Consider the following 12,277-nt stretch of genomic DNA (forward strand, 5'->3'; position numbering starts at 1 on the left):
ACTGCATACAAGGCAAGCTGCCATTGGTCAGTCTCTTTTGCCAAATCTGCGTCACTCAAACCCGTCACTCACTCTCTCTTATAAACAGTGACGCGCACTGGAGAAAATGCGACACACTTTTGCGACAGCCAGGGCAACGAAGAAGAAGTCTTTGCAAAGAAAAGGAAAAAAGACACACACTTACATTCCACCACAGTGTACAATCCCCCCCCAGTACATCAAGCTTAGCATACCTCCTTAGTTGACCCCACCCCCCTCCCCAACAGTTCAATCTAAAGGCCCACACGACCTACAGGTTGCAGGAAAGAAGAAGAAGAAGAAGAAGAATTTCAAACGAACAGAACAGGGTTTGCCAGGTATATATTAGTTTATATCTCCTGGAAGAATTTTTTTTTTTTACAACCTGTTTGGGCTGGCGGATTCATTATTGGCAATCGTGTGCAATTTTTCTTTTTTTTTTTTTACTTGTTTTTTTGACTACTAAAAGTTTTCAAGCAAAGACAACGGCCTTTTATAACGACAACGACGACAACGACGACGACAACGACAACGCTTTGGTTATAGAAAAGGGACTATCTTTTTTTTCTTCATTTCATTTCGGTCTTTTGTTCATTTTTTCCAACCGTTACCTTGAGTGGGGGAAAGAGGGTGTTCTTTGCTTGCACTTTGTATTTCAGATATTTTGCATTCACCAGATTTGTACAATTACCAGTTTAATTCCATCATCTATTAGCAAAGAGGGACCTTTTATTTTAATACTTTGTTGGTTTTTTTTTTTATACTTTCACTATAGCATTTCATCAATGTCAACTCCAGCTACTACTGCTACCTCCTCCACTGCGATTACGTACCCTAAAAGACCGATACAGACTGTTGCATTCAGTTGTCAGTTGGAGCTTATTGAAAAAATCAGTTTGAACAACTCCAAAAACGAGCAGCAGAACCAAAGATATCATCAGAACTACCCCCACCAACACCATCACCCTCATCCGCAGCAAAACAAGTCCCAAAGTCAAGGTCAAGGTCAAGGCCAAAACCATCATGGTCACCAAAATGGTCACATGAGTAGTGGGAATCATTTAAACAATTATTCAAATAGCAAAGGGCACGGAAGAGGAGGATATGGCCATCACAACAACAACAACTTTTCGGCCCATAACCACCATAGCAGTAGCCATCACCAACACCATTTGCAACAGCAGCAAAACAAGTATGCGCTAGCAGCTGTGGCGGCAGCGGCAGCTGTTCAGCACCAGCAACAACAAACCTACTTGATGCAGCAACAAGCCGCTTTGGCCCAGAAGCAACATCAAGAAGCCCAGCAGCAGCAGCAGCAGCAACAACAGCAAAGAGTGCACCAGAACCAAAGAGCACCTATTATGCATTTCCAACAGCAGCAATTGGGCCAAGCACATGTATTGCACCAGAGGCAGCACCAGCAGCACCAACAGCTACAACAGCTACAACAACAGCAACAACAACAACAGCAGCAGCAGCAGCAACAGCAGCAACATCAACATCAACATCAACAACAGCAGCAGCATTTTGCCAACCATCCGTTTTCCCAGCAGCAAAGTATCAATGTCTACAAATCTGCTCAAGGTTCGATGTTTTCGCAGCCACCTCCTCAAGTATTTGGCGACGACTCCAATGGATCTTTCATTGGCCAAAACACCACGGGAGGCAGTTTTCAGTCGCAATTGCAAAACAACTTTGTAATGTCAAATGGAAGCAACAACTCGGTGAGCTCCACGTCTTCATCGTCGGATTCCACCCCGAGCGTTTTCCCAAAGGTGTTTGACAATTCTCCCAACGTTCTTCAAGACCAAAGAACATCGATTCAGAAGGGCTCACCGCCAAGTTTGTTGTTGTCCACCAGTATCCCATCGGCTACCCCCACCACCACAAGTTTTCTCAACTCGCCTTCCTTGTTATCGACGACTGGCTCCACCAGTAGCAAAATATGGAATGGCGCTACTACTACTACTACAACTAATGTCAATACTACTACGGGTACTACTACCACTACAGCAAATGGGAACTCCACTCCATCGACGATGACCACGGGCTCAATCTGGGCAAAACCAACCTCAAATCACACGGTTGGAGCTCCAAACGGTGGACAATTGGCATCAAGTTTTGGCTCATCCAAGATTTGGTGATCAAGATTGTCATTTTTTTTTTTCTTCATTAAAAAAAAAAAAACCAAATTGTATTTCAAAAATTTCAATCATTGTTGTTATTATTGTGTTGTTCTGTTTTTTTTTTTATTTTTTTATATCTATACATATCGGTTTGGTCATTTTCAGCATGGCTTGTTAGGTATCAGTGTTTGATTTTGTTTGATTTTGATGTTTTTTTTTTTTATTCACGAGTTCAAGTTCAAGTTCAAGTTCAAGTTCAAAAGTGTATTGTTAGAAAGAGGAGTGTTTTTGTTTAATTGTTAATCGGTCAATCCTCTAAATGGAATATTTTCAAAAAAAATTTTGCACAGCAAAGATATAAGAGAAACTCAAAAAATTAAAAAATGGTTGGTTTTATAACAAGTTATTTCAATGGAGAAGACAGGCGTAGGGGGGTTGTGTCATATATCTATATCTATATATAATTATATTGTTTGTCATGAATAGAGACTTAATTACTTTACAAGTAAATGGGGTGGACCCTCTCTTCTGAGTGCGATGAAGAACGTCACGTGATTGCACGGTGAGTCCCGTTGGTTCAGGATATATTGTATTTACCACGTCTATTTAGCCTAGAATGAGAGATGAATCAGTGTTCCTCGCGTTTCAAGAATGAGCTAGCATTGAGGAGACAGATCTGTGGGTGGTTAAATGAAGAACACTCGGCAAATTCTGACCCAGCATCTCTACTACCACCACAACCACCACCGAAAAAGTGTGCCCATTGGGGGAAGGGGGCTTCATCTCCAGACGGACCTTGTTTCAGTCTTTACAAGTGCTGCCCTTTTTTGGTCTCTCCCCCCCCCTCTTCCGGCATTTGTAGCTAAGTAGACGTGCGTTAGTACCGTGATCCATCACACGTCTCCAATTGCGTCTAATGTCCAACCACATGAACTCATGGTCTCATGCCTCAAAGTCCGCCGTTCTGTCCAACATTATACCAAGATAGTATGATTTCTCTTCATGTGTTTCCGCAAGTTCTTCATCGAAGTATACGGCTTGCCGCAGAATTTGCAATGGATGAAAACGGGCTCGGTCCGCTGTTCACTCTTCATTCCACGAGTCACCCAAATTCTTTAATTTTTTTGGCACTTTCTACAATATATTGAAAGAAGAATCGAGGGAAGTGTATATCGAATAGGAATGTATATTTATATTCATGTTGATGTATTTAGATACGCATACGTGTCACTCTCTACTTCTTCGTCTAATTTTTAAACCATAATTCAAACAGCTAGGATGTCCTCTTCCTGACGTCAGCCCCCCCCCCCCCCCCCCTGAAGTTATAGTACAACGTGGTGTTTCTTCTTGACGTGTTTAGTTAGCTTCCACGTCGATGTGAACGACTTGCCGCAGATTTTGCAGTCAAACAAAATTGGTCTGATGTGATTCTCCGTCTCCATTAACTGTGCTTTTTGTTGTTGTAGTTGTTGTAGTTCTTGTTGTTGTTGAAGGGGATGGAATGGGAAAAGTTAAGGGGGTGAGCAGGGGGGTATTTATACAAAATCTTCCCTCGTCGTCTAATTCTAACCATAAATATTCATGGCGTGAGTTGTGGATAGAAGATACAGGTAGAGAAAGTGAAGGAGAGGGAAGGAATCATCACGAAGATATCAGTTGATGAAGAAGAAGATTGTGTCTGTTCCAGATCTCAAATTTTTGCGTAGCTGCTTGAGCCCCAGTCCCATGAGCAAGCACGGCAACTTGGCTGCGAAATAGATTTTGCACTTCTCACAACACCGAGATTTTCATATAACGACATCTCCACCGCTATCACCGTGTGAATTTCCAACTCAAAACCGCTCGACTTTAGTGGGCTGGGTGGGATTCTTGTCTATGCAACGACAGCTCCACCGAAACACCGTCAAGAAACATTGCAAAAAGATGAGAATGCCGTCATCAGCTCCCGATAAGGAGCAAAGACACTAAAAGAGCATCACGGGAGAAGGGGATCCTGATTAAATTTACAGAGAAGCTTAAAAAAAGACGATACGAAAGCTATCCTCGTATCCAGCTTCGATCCGAGTTTTTTAATCAAGGATCCAGTTGCAGTTTTGTCTCGTCCGGCCACAGTTGTATCTCAACTGTGTATTTATAAACTTGAATACAAATATATGTACATGTAGAGTGAGATTTAAGCAGTGGATGGTGTAGTAGGAAGGGCGATATGGCTCATTTAAAACATCGAAATAAATACACACTCCACTGACGAGGCTGAAAGCAGCAGCTTTTCCCTCTTCTACTTTGGTTTCAAGGCCACGGAGAACGGTCAAAGTTGAGATGAGGTGTTAGATACTTTCTCTTCTCAAACTGCTCTCCACGTATCCTGGAACGGTACGAGACTCTGTGCGGCATATCACTGTCTCCTTAGATACAACGAGTCCGTGATTTTGGCTAGGTTCGAAAAGATCTGTGAGAAATTGCAATGTTGGATCCGTTGAGGAGATATTTATACCCAGCATCTTTCTTCACCCTACTCTCTAGGTTGACGCTTTTTGTCGTTTCGGCCCCGCAATTCCAACCATAAATCGTGAAGCCAAAAATGTGTTCCAAGACGACGCTAACTATATATACACATGTACATTTTTCATTTCATTCTTGCATTGGTTAAACATACGCTCGGTCACAGACCATGACTTACACCAGAACTGAAACTGCAACTGAAAGCAGCAATGAGCTTTATCGTTTTCAAGCAAATCTTTCCCCAAATTCTTGCTTTTTGCCTCTCATTTGTACAAATGGACTCTCTCGTAGTGTCGTGAATAGCATTCCCTGCTGTCAAACTCCCTTGCGCATTCTGGACAAGGATAAGACATTCACCTCGTGTGATTGTCAAGATCTTTTCCGGGTTTTTTTCCGGGCTTTTGATGTTTTGGTTTTTGATATTGACAAGTTGTCGTTAGCCCGTTGGAAGATGATAATCTCAGGGGGGGGAAGGAAGATTTGCTGGGAGATTTATACCCCCGACTCGACTAACTTCTCAACTCTTTTTCTTTCGTCTAATTCTAACCATAATCTGGAAGCCAATTTTTCTTTATCTATACATAGTAGAGAGCCTTGAAATAGTTGATGAACCAAAGTGCAAGAGAGGGGAGGCGGATGTTATCAAGGTCACGAAGAATCAAAGTTGGATTCACATCGTATTCTCTGATTCAAACAATTTTTACCAAGTCGACCCGGTTCATCAGCACATCCGTTACCTCTCACATCAAGTACTTTCCTCACCACCCCACCCCCTCAGACTCATTCCATGATTAACCCTCTCATCGTCAAAAATCATGATGGGGTTTTTCTTTCTTAATACAAGACGTTCTTCATCGGCTGCAAAGAAAATTCCCCCAAAAAAGAGTAGAAGAAAAACCCGAGATATCAAGAAGAGACACGCCACCAGCAATTACTTTCTACTTGGTGAGTGTGTGTATATCTCCCTCCAGTAAACTGACGGTTGATTTTGCAACAAGAGGTTTCGGGTACCTGCTCCAAACGTTGCTCGCTATTCCTATTTCCTTTCTCTTCTTTACTTCACGAGACTGCCGCAAAGTGTCCACCAGTGGGTGTGTGTATTTTTTTTTACAACCAAAGTTGGACCAACCCACGTACAGTACAGCACAGTACACATTTATGGCCCATAAGGCTGCAATGCTGCAAGACGTTACGCCGGCAACACTCTTGGACAAAGCAGTTGAAAAAAAACTCTCGACAAAAACCTACATCCTCCTCCTGATCCAACTCAATTCCAAACACTCCATCGACGATGACGCGTTTGTCCAGTTGTTGAAACCTGTCAACGTCTCCACAAGTGGAGAGCTCGAGGACCACCGACTACATCTTCTTGCCGAGCTGTCCTTGACTACCAAATCCAACGCGGCGCGATTCTGGTCCAACTTGATCAAGATTGACCATGAGTTTCAAGCAAGGTATTTAGCAGCGTTTCGTAATGTGTTGCTAAAGAGCGACCTCGTGAATCAAGAAGTGCTCAAATCGACAGTTTATGAATACTTGCCGCTGTATGTGCATTCGTATTTGGACAAACACGCCTTTTTGCAACTGGTGCTTGATCAAATTGCCATGTTGATGGGAGTATTGATGGACCATCATTCGGACTTGGTGATACAGAAAGCGGCCGAGACTTGGGATAAGCTACTAGTCAAGTTCATCTTGCTGGCCCTGCAGTACAACAGCCGATCGCATAGTCTCACGAGGGTAAGAAGCAAGTCAATGTCGATTTTATCTCAGGGCCTGTTGCAAAAGTTGGAAGACATGAGCTTGTCGAGGACTGAAGACGCAAGTGAAGGAGGCACAGGTCAATTTGCTGATGTTGCCCCATTTTCTTTGACCATACATAATAAATTGGACTCGTATTTGCTGATCAAGAGCTTGTACTGGATCCATCAATTCACCAAAGACTTTCAGCAATTGCAGCAGTTGGAAGAACCAGGGGTATTCTTGAAATATTTCATTCTGGAGTTCATCTCGCCGCAAAGACAGTCGGATAAACACCACATTGCTCGATCCTTGTGTGAAGCTCTTGCTGCCACCTTGAATGTGGCGGGGTTCCATTTGTTCAATGTCAAGAACTTTCTCTTGACTAGAGTACCGCCAATTTTTCAGCTTTTGAAAATTGACCATGAAGAGAGCATAAAGATTGTAAGTGAAAAGTTGCCGAATTCAGATGCCAATTTCAAGAGCGTGGTTGTGGATGCGGTTGCGGACGCGGTTGGATCGAAAACTAAGGAGTTTGTAGAACTCAGCACGCAGTTGAGGTTCAAGTTCAGCGAAGAGTTGGCCAACATCAACTCGGGATTCACAAGTCTCGATGAAAATGGACTCGTCTTGTTTTTGCGTGACTTGCCCAAGTCGCTCACGACGTATCAGCTGCAGAAAGCAGCTTCGTACATGATCCTTGGCGCCATTGACGAGCTCATGGGGTTGGGACCGGGACCAGGTTCGAAATCAAAGGAACAGGAGAAATTGAGCCGGTTCTTGCTAGTATTGATGAACAATATTGAATTGTTAAACATAATAGTTTACAATACAAATCTCGACCTTGTCAAGAAATTGATAGACTATACCGATTATGACCAATTCAGCATTGATCCGGACGAGGACGAGTTTCAGGAACTTTATTCGTATTGCGGCATCGCATTGCTCAGCATTTTAGTCATTTTGGAAGTATTTCTGGTTGATATTTCCAAAATCGATATCAAAAACTCGTTTTCAGTCACATTTATCAATTCATTCTACTATAGGTTTGGAATCAATCTCACAAACAGAGTGCCCGCTGAGATTGACGAAGAAGACTCGATGATTGTCGCCAACTACAACACCTTGGTGTCTGAGTGGGTCGGGGCATTGTTCAACGAGTCCAACGACGGATTATCGGATGAGTTGATGAAGAGTTTGAATGTCAAACAGATTTACAAGTTGGTGCCCGTCCTCTACAAGCAAGCAATTGAAGCCACAAACATTGGCAAGATTAGTTTCGCCAGCTTGAGTAACGGCTTGGACTATTTATCGCAAATTTTCCTAATACCGGTGGGGGTATGCTTGATCCACTGGATGCTAAGAGATCCCTTGATCAAAAGAGACTTGAAAAGCAAAATCATCACCGATTTCATCAATACAAACTTGCAAGGCCCGGGCGACTCATCCACACTCATGCTCAAGATGATTTTGAACATTGTTGGTCCTGAGATTTTGAAACTGCGCTTGTTGTCCGCTCAATTGTCCGAGTTGGTGGCACCGCACTTGCACTATCAAGTGCAACCGCTGGCTTCTGACAAGATTTGGAACATTCGGGAAAATTTTAAAAACATCTTTAGTGCCGACAAGCTGCAGCTGCAGCTGCAGCTAACGCCAATATTCAATAGCTTTGATGACTATTTACTTCACAACCAGTTTGAGTTGGCGCAGTTTGTGGTGCAGGAGCTTTACACGTATCAAACTGAGTCGAATGAGGAAAACTTGAAGCTATTTATCAACTTAATGATTTCCATTTTCATCTGGAACTCAGTGAGGAACGCCAGCGATGGTGCGTATTGGAAAGAAGTGCTCAATGAAACTACCATTGCCTCTAGTGAAGTTGTTCCCGCGACGCTGGAGCCACCAGTACCAGACAGCAAGAAGAAAAAATTCAGCCTTTCAATGGATAATCACTACTCATCCATCTTTAATGACGAAAGCAACCCACCTACAGCCATCAAGGACGAGTTTGATGAGATGGGCGATTTCTTAAATAGCAATGACGATGATGACGACGACGGAAAGGACCGAGACGCAGATGTGGAGATGAATGTGCCCACGAGCGAAATCTTGACTGAATCCTTGAGTCGATTGCGACGTGACAATTGCTTACTTGCCCAATTTAGACGTATCAAACTGGCAACTACACGCACAAGCTTGTTTTTCAGCACGGTAAAAATTATGAATGAAAGAATTCTAGAGGAATTGAGCAGTTGTGAGGTGTAAAAGAAGACCAAAAAAAAAAAAAGATTTTTTATTATTTTCAATGTGTTGATTAAATGAATAAATCTCCACTTATCACCCGAGGTTTAACATTGATTGTCTTGGGTTTTTGTTTAATCGGCGGGGACTTTTTGACTATTGGGAAACCATCTGCGCTTTCATCTTCTTCAATGGTGGTTTTATCCGTAGGATCTGTCTCTTTCTGTAAGTTCTTTGATGGTAATATACGAGTGCGTTCTCTTGTCGCTGTTGCTGTTGTTGTGGCCGCGGCGGGTCCATCTTTGGCGCCTTGCAAAGTCTTGGGCAATTTACGCTTGGGCCCCTTGGCTCTGCATTTAGTCGTGTGCTCCAACTTTGACTCTTTAATTTTGTCATCACCGGATACAGTTCTCGCGCGAGGCAAACCATGTTTCACTTGTGGGCGTGGTGAAGAAAAATTTGCACGTGTTTCTGCTTGCGGGAACGTTTTCGCTTTGGATAAGATTGATCCTAATCTTTGCTCGAATGATAGCTCCACGCTACTGTTTTCCATGATTGTCTCCACGGGCTTGTCGATAGCGGCTGGTATCTTCGCTTTGTCATTTGCGGAAACAAAAGACTCAGCATTGACTCTTTTGACCATTTTTGGCGGTGGTTTCGGAGCGACAGCTTTCTTTGATGCAAATGTGCTCACCAGCTCTTGATTATCATCAGCTTCTTCTTTTTCCTGGTCCTTCTTCTTCTTATGGTTGCTGTCGTTTGCAGAAAATGGTTTCTTTTCAGGTTTGCTTGGAGGCACCTTGCGAAGCTGAGAAAGAACTTTGGCCGCGTCATGTTCCTCCTCGACTTTAGCACTGGGTTTAAGTTTGGGTTTGAAACTAGGTTTACCAACCGACATTGTCAGTAACTTTGACCGCAATTGAGCAGTATCGGCATCTTCATAATGTTTCAAATCCAAAGTGGCAGCTTTCGGTTTCACGGGCACCGTGGGCTTGGATTTGCCGATGGAGTTGAATTTATTCTGAAACTCCAATAATTCGGCATTTTGTGCATTTTCAACACTTGGTTTTGGCTTCGGCTTCAATGCTGGTGGTGGAGCTTTTCTTGATGTGGAATCATCCGTACCTTCTTCGCGTTTCAATTTTTGGAAAACTGATAAAAATTCCGGCTCAGGTTTTCCATTCAGCAGCAGCAACAGCCGTAACTGGGGCTTCTGCTTCTCCTTCTCCTTTTCCTTCTTGTGCTCTTCGTTTGTTGCAAGTGTGCTTTGCAAAGGCTTGTTTGGCTTGACAGGCGGGAATGGAGATTTGTTGGACTTGGACTCGGGAGATTTGCTCACGACGCTATCGATCCAGCTCGTACGTTTGGATTTTGGTGGTGAGATTTTCACATTTTGAGTCTTGGCTGCTTGCGGTGTGGATTGGGTGTTTTTTGCCGCTGCTAATGACGAAAGCCAGTCTGGTTTCGTCGCAGTAGTGGGACGTATTTGTTGCTTTTGTTGATGCTGCTGTTGTTCTTTGTCAAACTCCCAGAGTGCTCCTTTGCTAGTCAGTCCACTCTTGATTTGCCTTTCCATTGCACTGAATGAGTTCCCACCGAGTTCTGCATCGCCTTTGATAACCTGTGGTCGGCTCGTTGTGGGTTTGACTGCGCTTACTGTAGGAGGAGGCAGTGGTTTTCTAGCCGCTGGTTGGAATAACCCCACCGAAAACTCCTCGGGGTCCGGTTTATACTTTCTCGCAGGGAGCCTTGGAGGCGTCTTTGCTTGGGCTGCAGATTTACGGTCGGGTAGCCTGGGAGACGCTTCTTTCTCTTCTTCAGCCTGTTGTCTTCTCCGAGGCAACTTCGGTGCATCTTCTTCCTCTTGTTGTTGTTGTTGTTGCTCCAGTAGTCGATTGACTTTTCCCAGTCTGTTGAATTTCAAGTCTGGAGGAGCGGTGGCAGTATACCGTGCACTTGGTTTGGAACTGTTGAAACTTGAACTGTGGTATTTAGCTGGCGATGTGCTATTCAGCCGTGACTTTAATTCGTCGATTTCTCTCTGCAAATCTCGTTGTCTTTGCCGATCTTCTCTTAGCCTCTCCTGTGACAATTGGGACAAGCTAGATAGGAATTCGTCAACTTCATTACGCTGATTGCCCTTTACTTCGGTCATGTGAGTTATGAAAAAAAAAAATACAGTTAAGATGTGTGTTTTATCGCTTGGTTTCAAGAGGGTACCACATCGTCATGAGAATCCATATCACCAGTTGAGAAAGAGAGAAGTTATCGACAAGATTGCGCGTCTCGACAAACAAAGCCGCAACCAAACCTATTCCCGAGGAACAACGCTGTACCAAAAAAAAAAAATGATTAACCCCATCACTTACCCCCTTTCCTCCAAAATCCATTCTCTACAAACCTGAATGTGAGAATCTGCGACTCACTCTGTCGACAGTAGTTATCTTGACGTATATTTTTGCTTAGGAAAATGTGGATGTAGATACAATTTTTTTTTGATGATCCAGTAAACTTGACAATGAAGAATACGTCATTCCATGGATGCAGCTAAAAAAAAAACAACGATAAATTGTCTAAATAATCAGGCCATAAAACACACGGCAAGTCCTCATGGATAGTCCTCATGGCTAGCACTCATGGCTTTCTATAAGTAATCTCAAAGCTGGAAACATCAAATATCGACGTCGGGTCATTGCCCCATTCTTGCCATTTGGCAATCAGATCCAGCTTCGCGGCTTCATTCTTGGCCTCGTCGTCAGCATAGATTTTCTCTCCGGAGCACCTTTGTCTCTTGGTCATCAAATCGACCCATTGCCGTTTCGCATCGAAATCATCGCATAGCAACCAATGCGATCTTGAAGTAGCAATATCCAGCGGCTCATAGCCGGCCTTGATGGCTTTTTCTCGAAGCGTGCGGCCACCTTTGGTATCGGTGGAGACGGCATTTTGCGCCGTCATAAGCGAGTACTGTCTTAAAACCTCGTATTTGCTTGGAGTCACGATGATGGTTTCAAGATCGGCATCCTTGACGCACACGTATCCTCCGGGTTTAGTGACCCTTTTCAACTCAGCGAGCGCTGCAACTGGATCCTGCAAGTGGACCACAACTTGATGTGCATGGACAAGGTCAAAAGTGTCGTCGTCGTAGGGCAATTCGTAAATCGAAGCAATTTCAAATTTTATATTGGTGCACTTGGGCGCAATCTCGTCCTTGTTGCTCTTGGCAATCTCAATCAATTCGCGTGTTGGCTCGACACCGGTGATGAACCCTTGCTCGTTTAAATAGTTTTGCGCAAAGTCAATTGTTATCGTGCCTGGACCACAGCCAACGTCCAATACTTGGAAACTGGGTTGCAACACGTTTGTCACGAATTTTGCTGAGTTGTCCACGTTTCTCCACGTGTGGGTGTCAGACACGGATTTCTTGAACCCACCAGCGTAGTACGCTTGCTCGTTGACCATTTTTTTGTCTGTTTTCTTAAACTGTCAGCATTGGATTGGCAACTGTCGAAAGACAATAACGGGGAGAATGGAAAAGTGGAAAGGGAGCAGTGAAAAGTGGACAAGAGTCCTATGCAGCAGACAGCCAACGGCAAACGGCAAACGAGTCGGGTATTTTCCATGAAAAAAATCCGGAGATCTAGAGCGCG

At 43.7% G+C, this 12,277-nt stretch overlaps 4 protein-coding genes across 4 annotated transcripts; 2 read left to right on the forward strand and 2 right to left on the reverse strand. All coding sequences in view use genetic code 12, as the record gives it.

Moving 5' to 3' along the window:
- Positions 1–803: 803 nt before the first annotated feature.
- LODBEIA_P16650 (uncharacterized protein) lies at positions 804–2,162 on the forward strand (the record flags this gene model as incomplete). Its single annotated transcript, XM_066971578.1, has 1 exon — positions 804–2,162. The coding sequence occupies one exon, from the start codon at positions 804–806 to the stop codon at positions 2,160–2,162; it is 1,359 nt and encodes a 452-aa protein (XP_066828603.1).
- A 3,642-nt stretch (positions 2,163–5,804) lies between these two features.
- On the forward strand, positions 5,805–8,651 carry LODBEIA_P16660 (uncharacterized protein; the record flags this gene model as incomplete). Its single annotated transcript, XM_066971579.1, has 1 exon — positions 5,805–8,651. One exon carries the CDS (start codon positions 5,805–5,807, stop codon positions 8,649–8,651), a length of 2,847 nt encoding a protein of 948 aa, XP_066828604.1.
- Positions 8,652–8,700: 49 nt separating this feature from the next.
- On the reverse strand, positions 8,701–10,782 carry LODBEIA_P16670 (uncharacterized protein; the record flags this gene model as incomplete). The annotated part of the gene is made up of 1 exon (XM_066971580.1): positions 8,701–10,782. One exon carries the CDS (start codon positions 10,780–10,782, stop codon positions 8,701–8,703), a length of 2,082 nt encoding a protein of 693 aa, XP_066828605.1.
- Positions 10,783–11,261: 479 nt separating this feature from the next.
- LODBEIA_P16680 (uncharacterized protein) lies at positions 11,262–12,089 on the reverse strand (the record flags this gene model as incomplete). Its single annotated transcript, XM_066971581.1, has 1 exon — positions 11,262–12,089. One exon carries the CDS (start codon positions 12,087–12,089, stop codon positions 11,262–11,264), a length of 828 nt encoding a protein of 275 aa, XP_066828606.1.
- Positions 12,090–12,277: the final 188 nt, after the last annotated feature.

Source organism: Lodderomyces beijingensis, assembly GCF_963989305.1.
Source record: "Lodderomyces beijingensis strain CBS 14171 genome assembly, chromosome: 2".
Lineage (NCBI taxonomy): Eukaryota > Fungi > Ascomycota > Pichiomycetes > Serinales > Debaryomycetaceae > Lodderomyces > Lodderomyces beijingensis.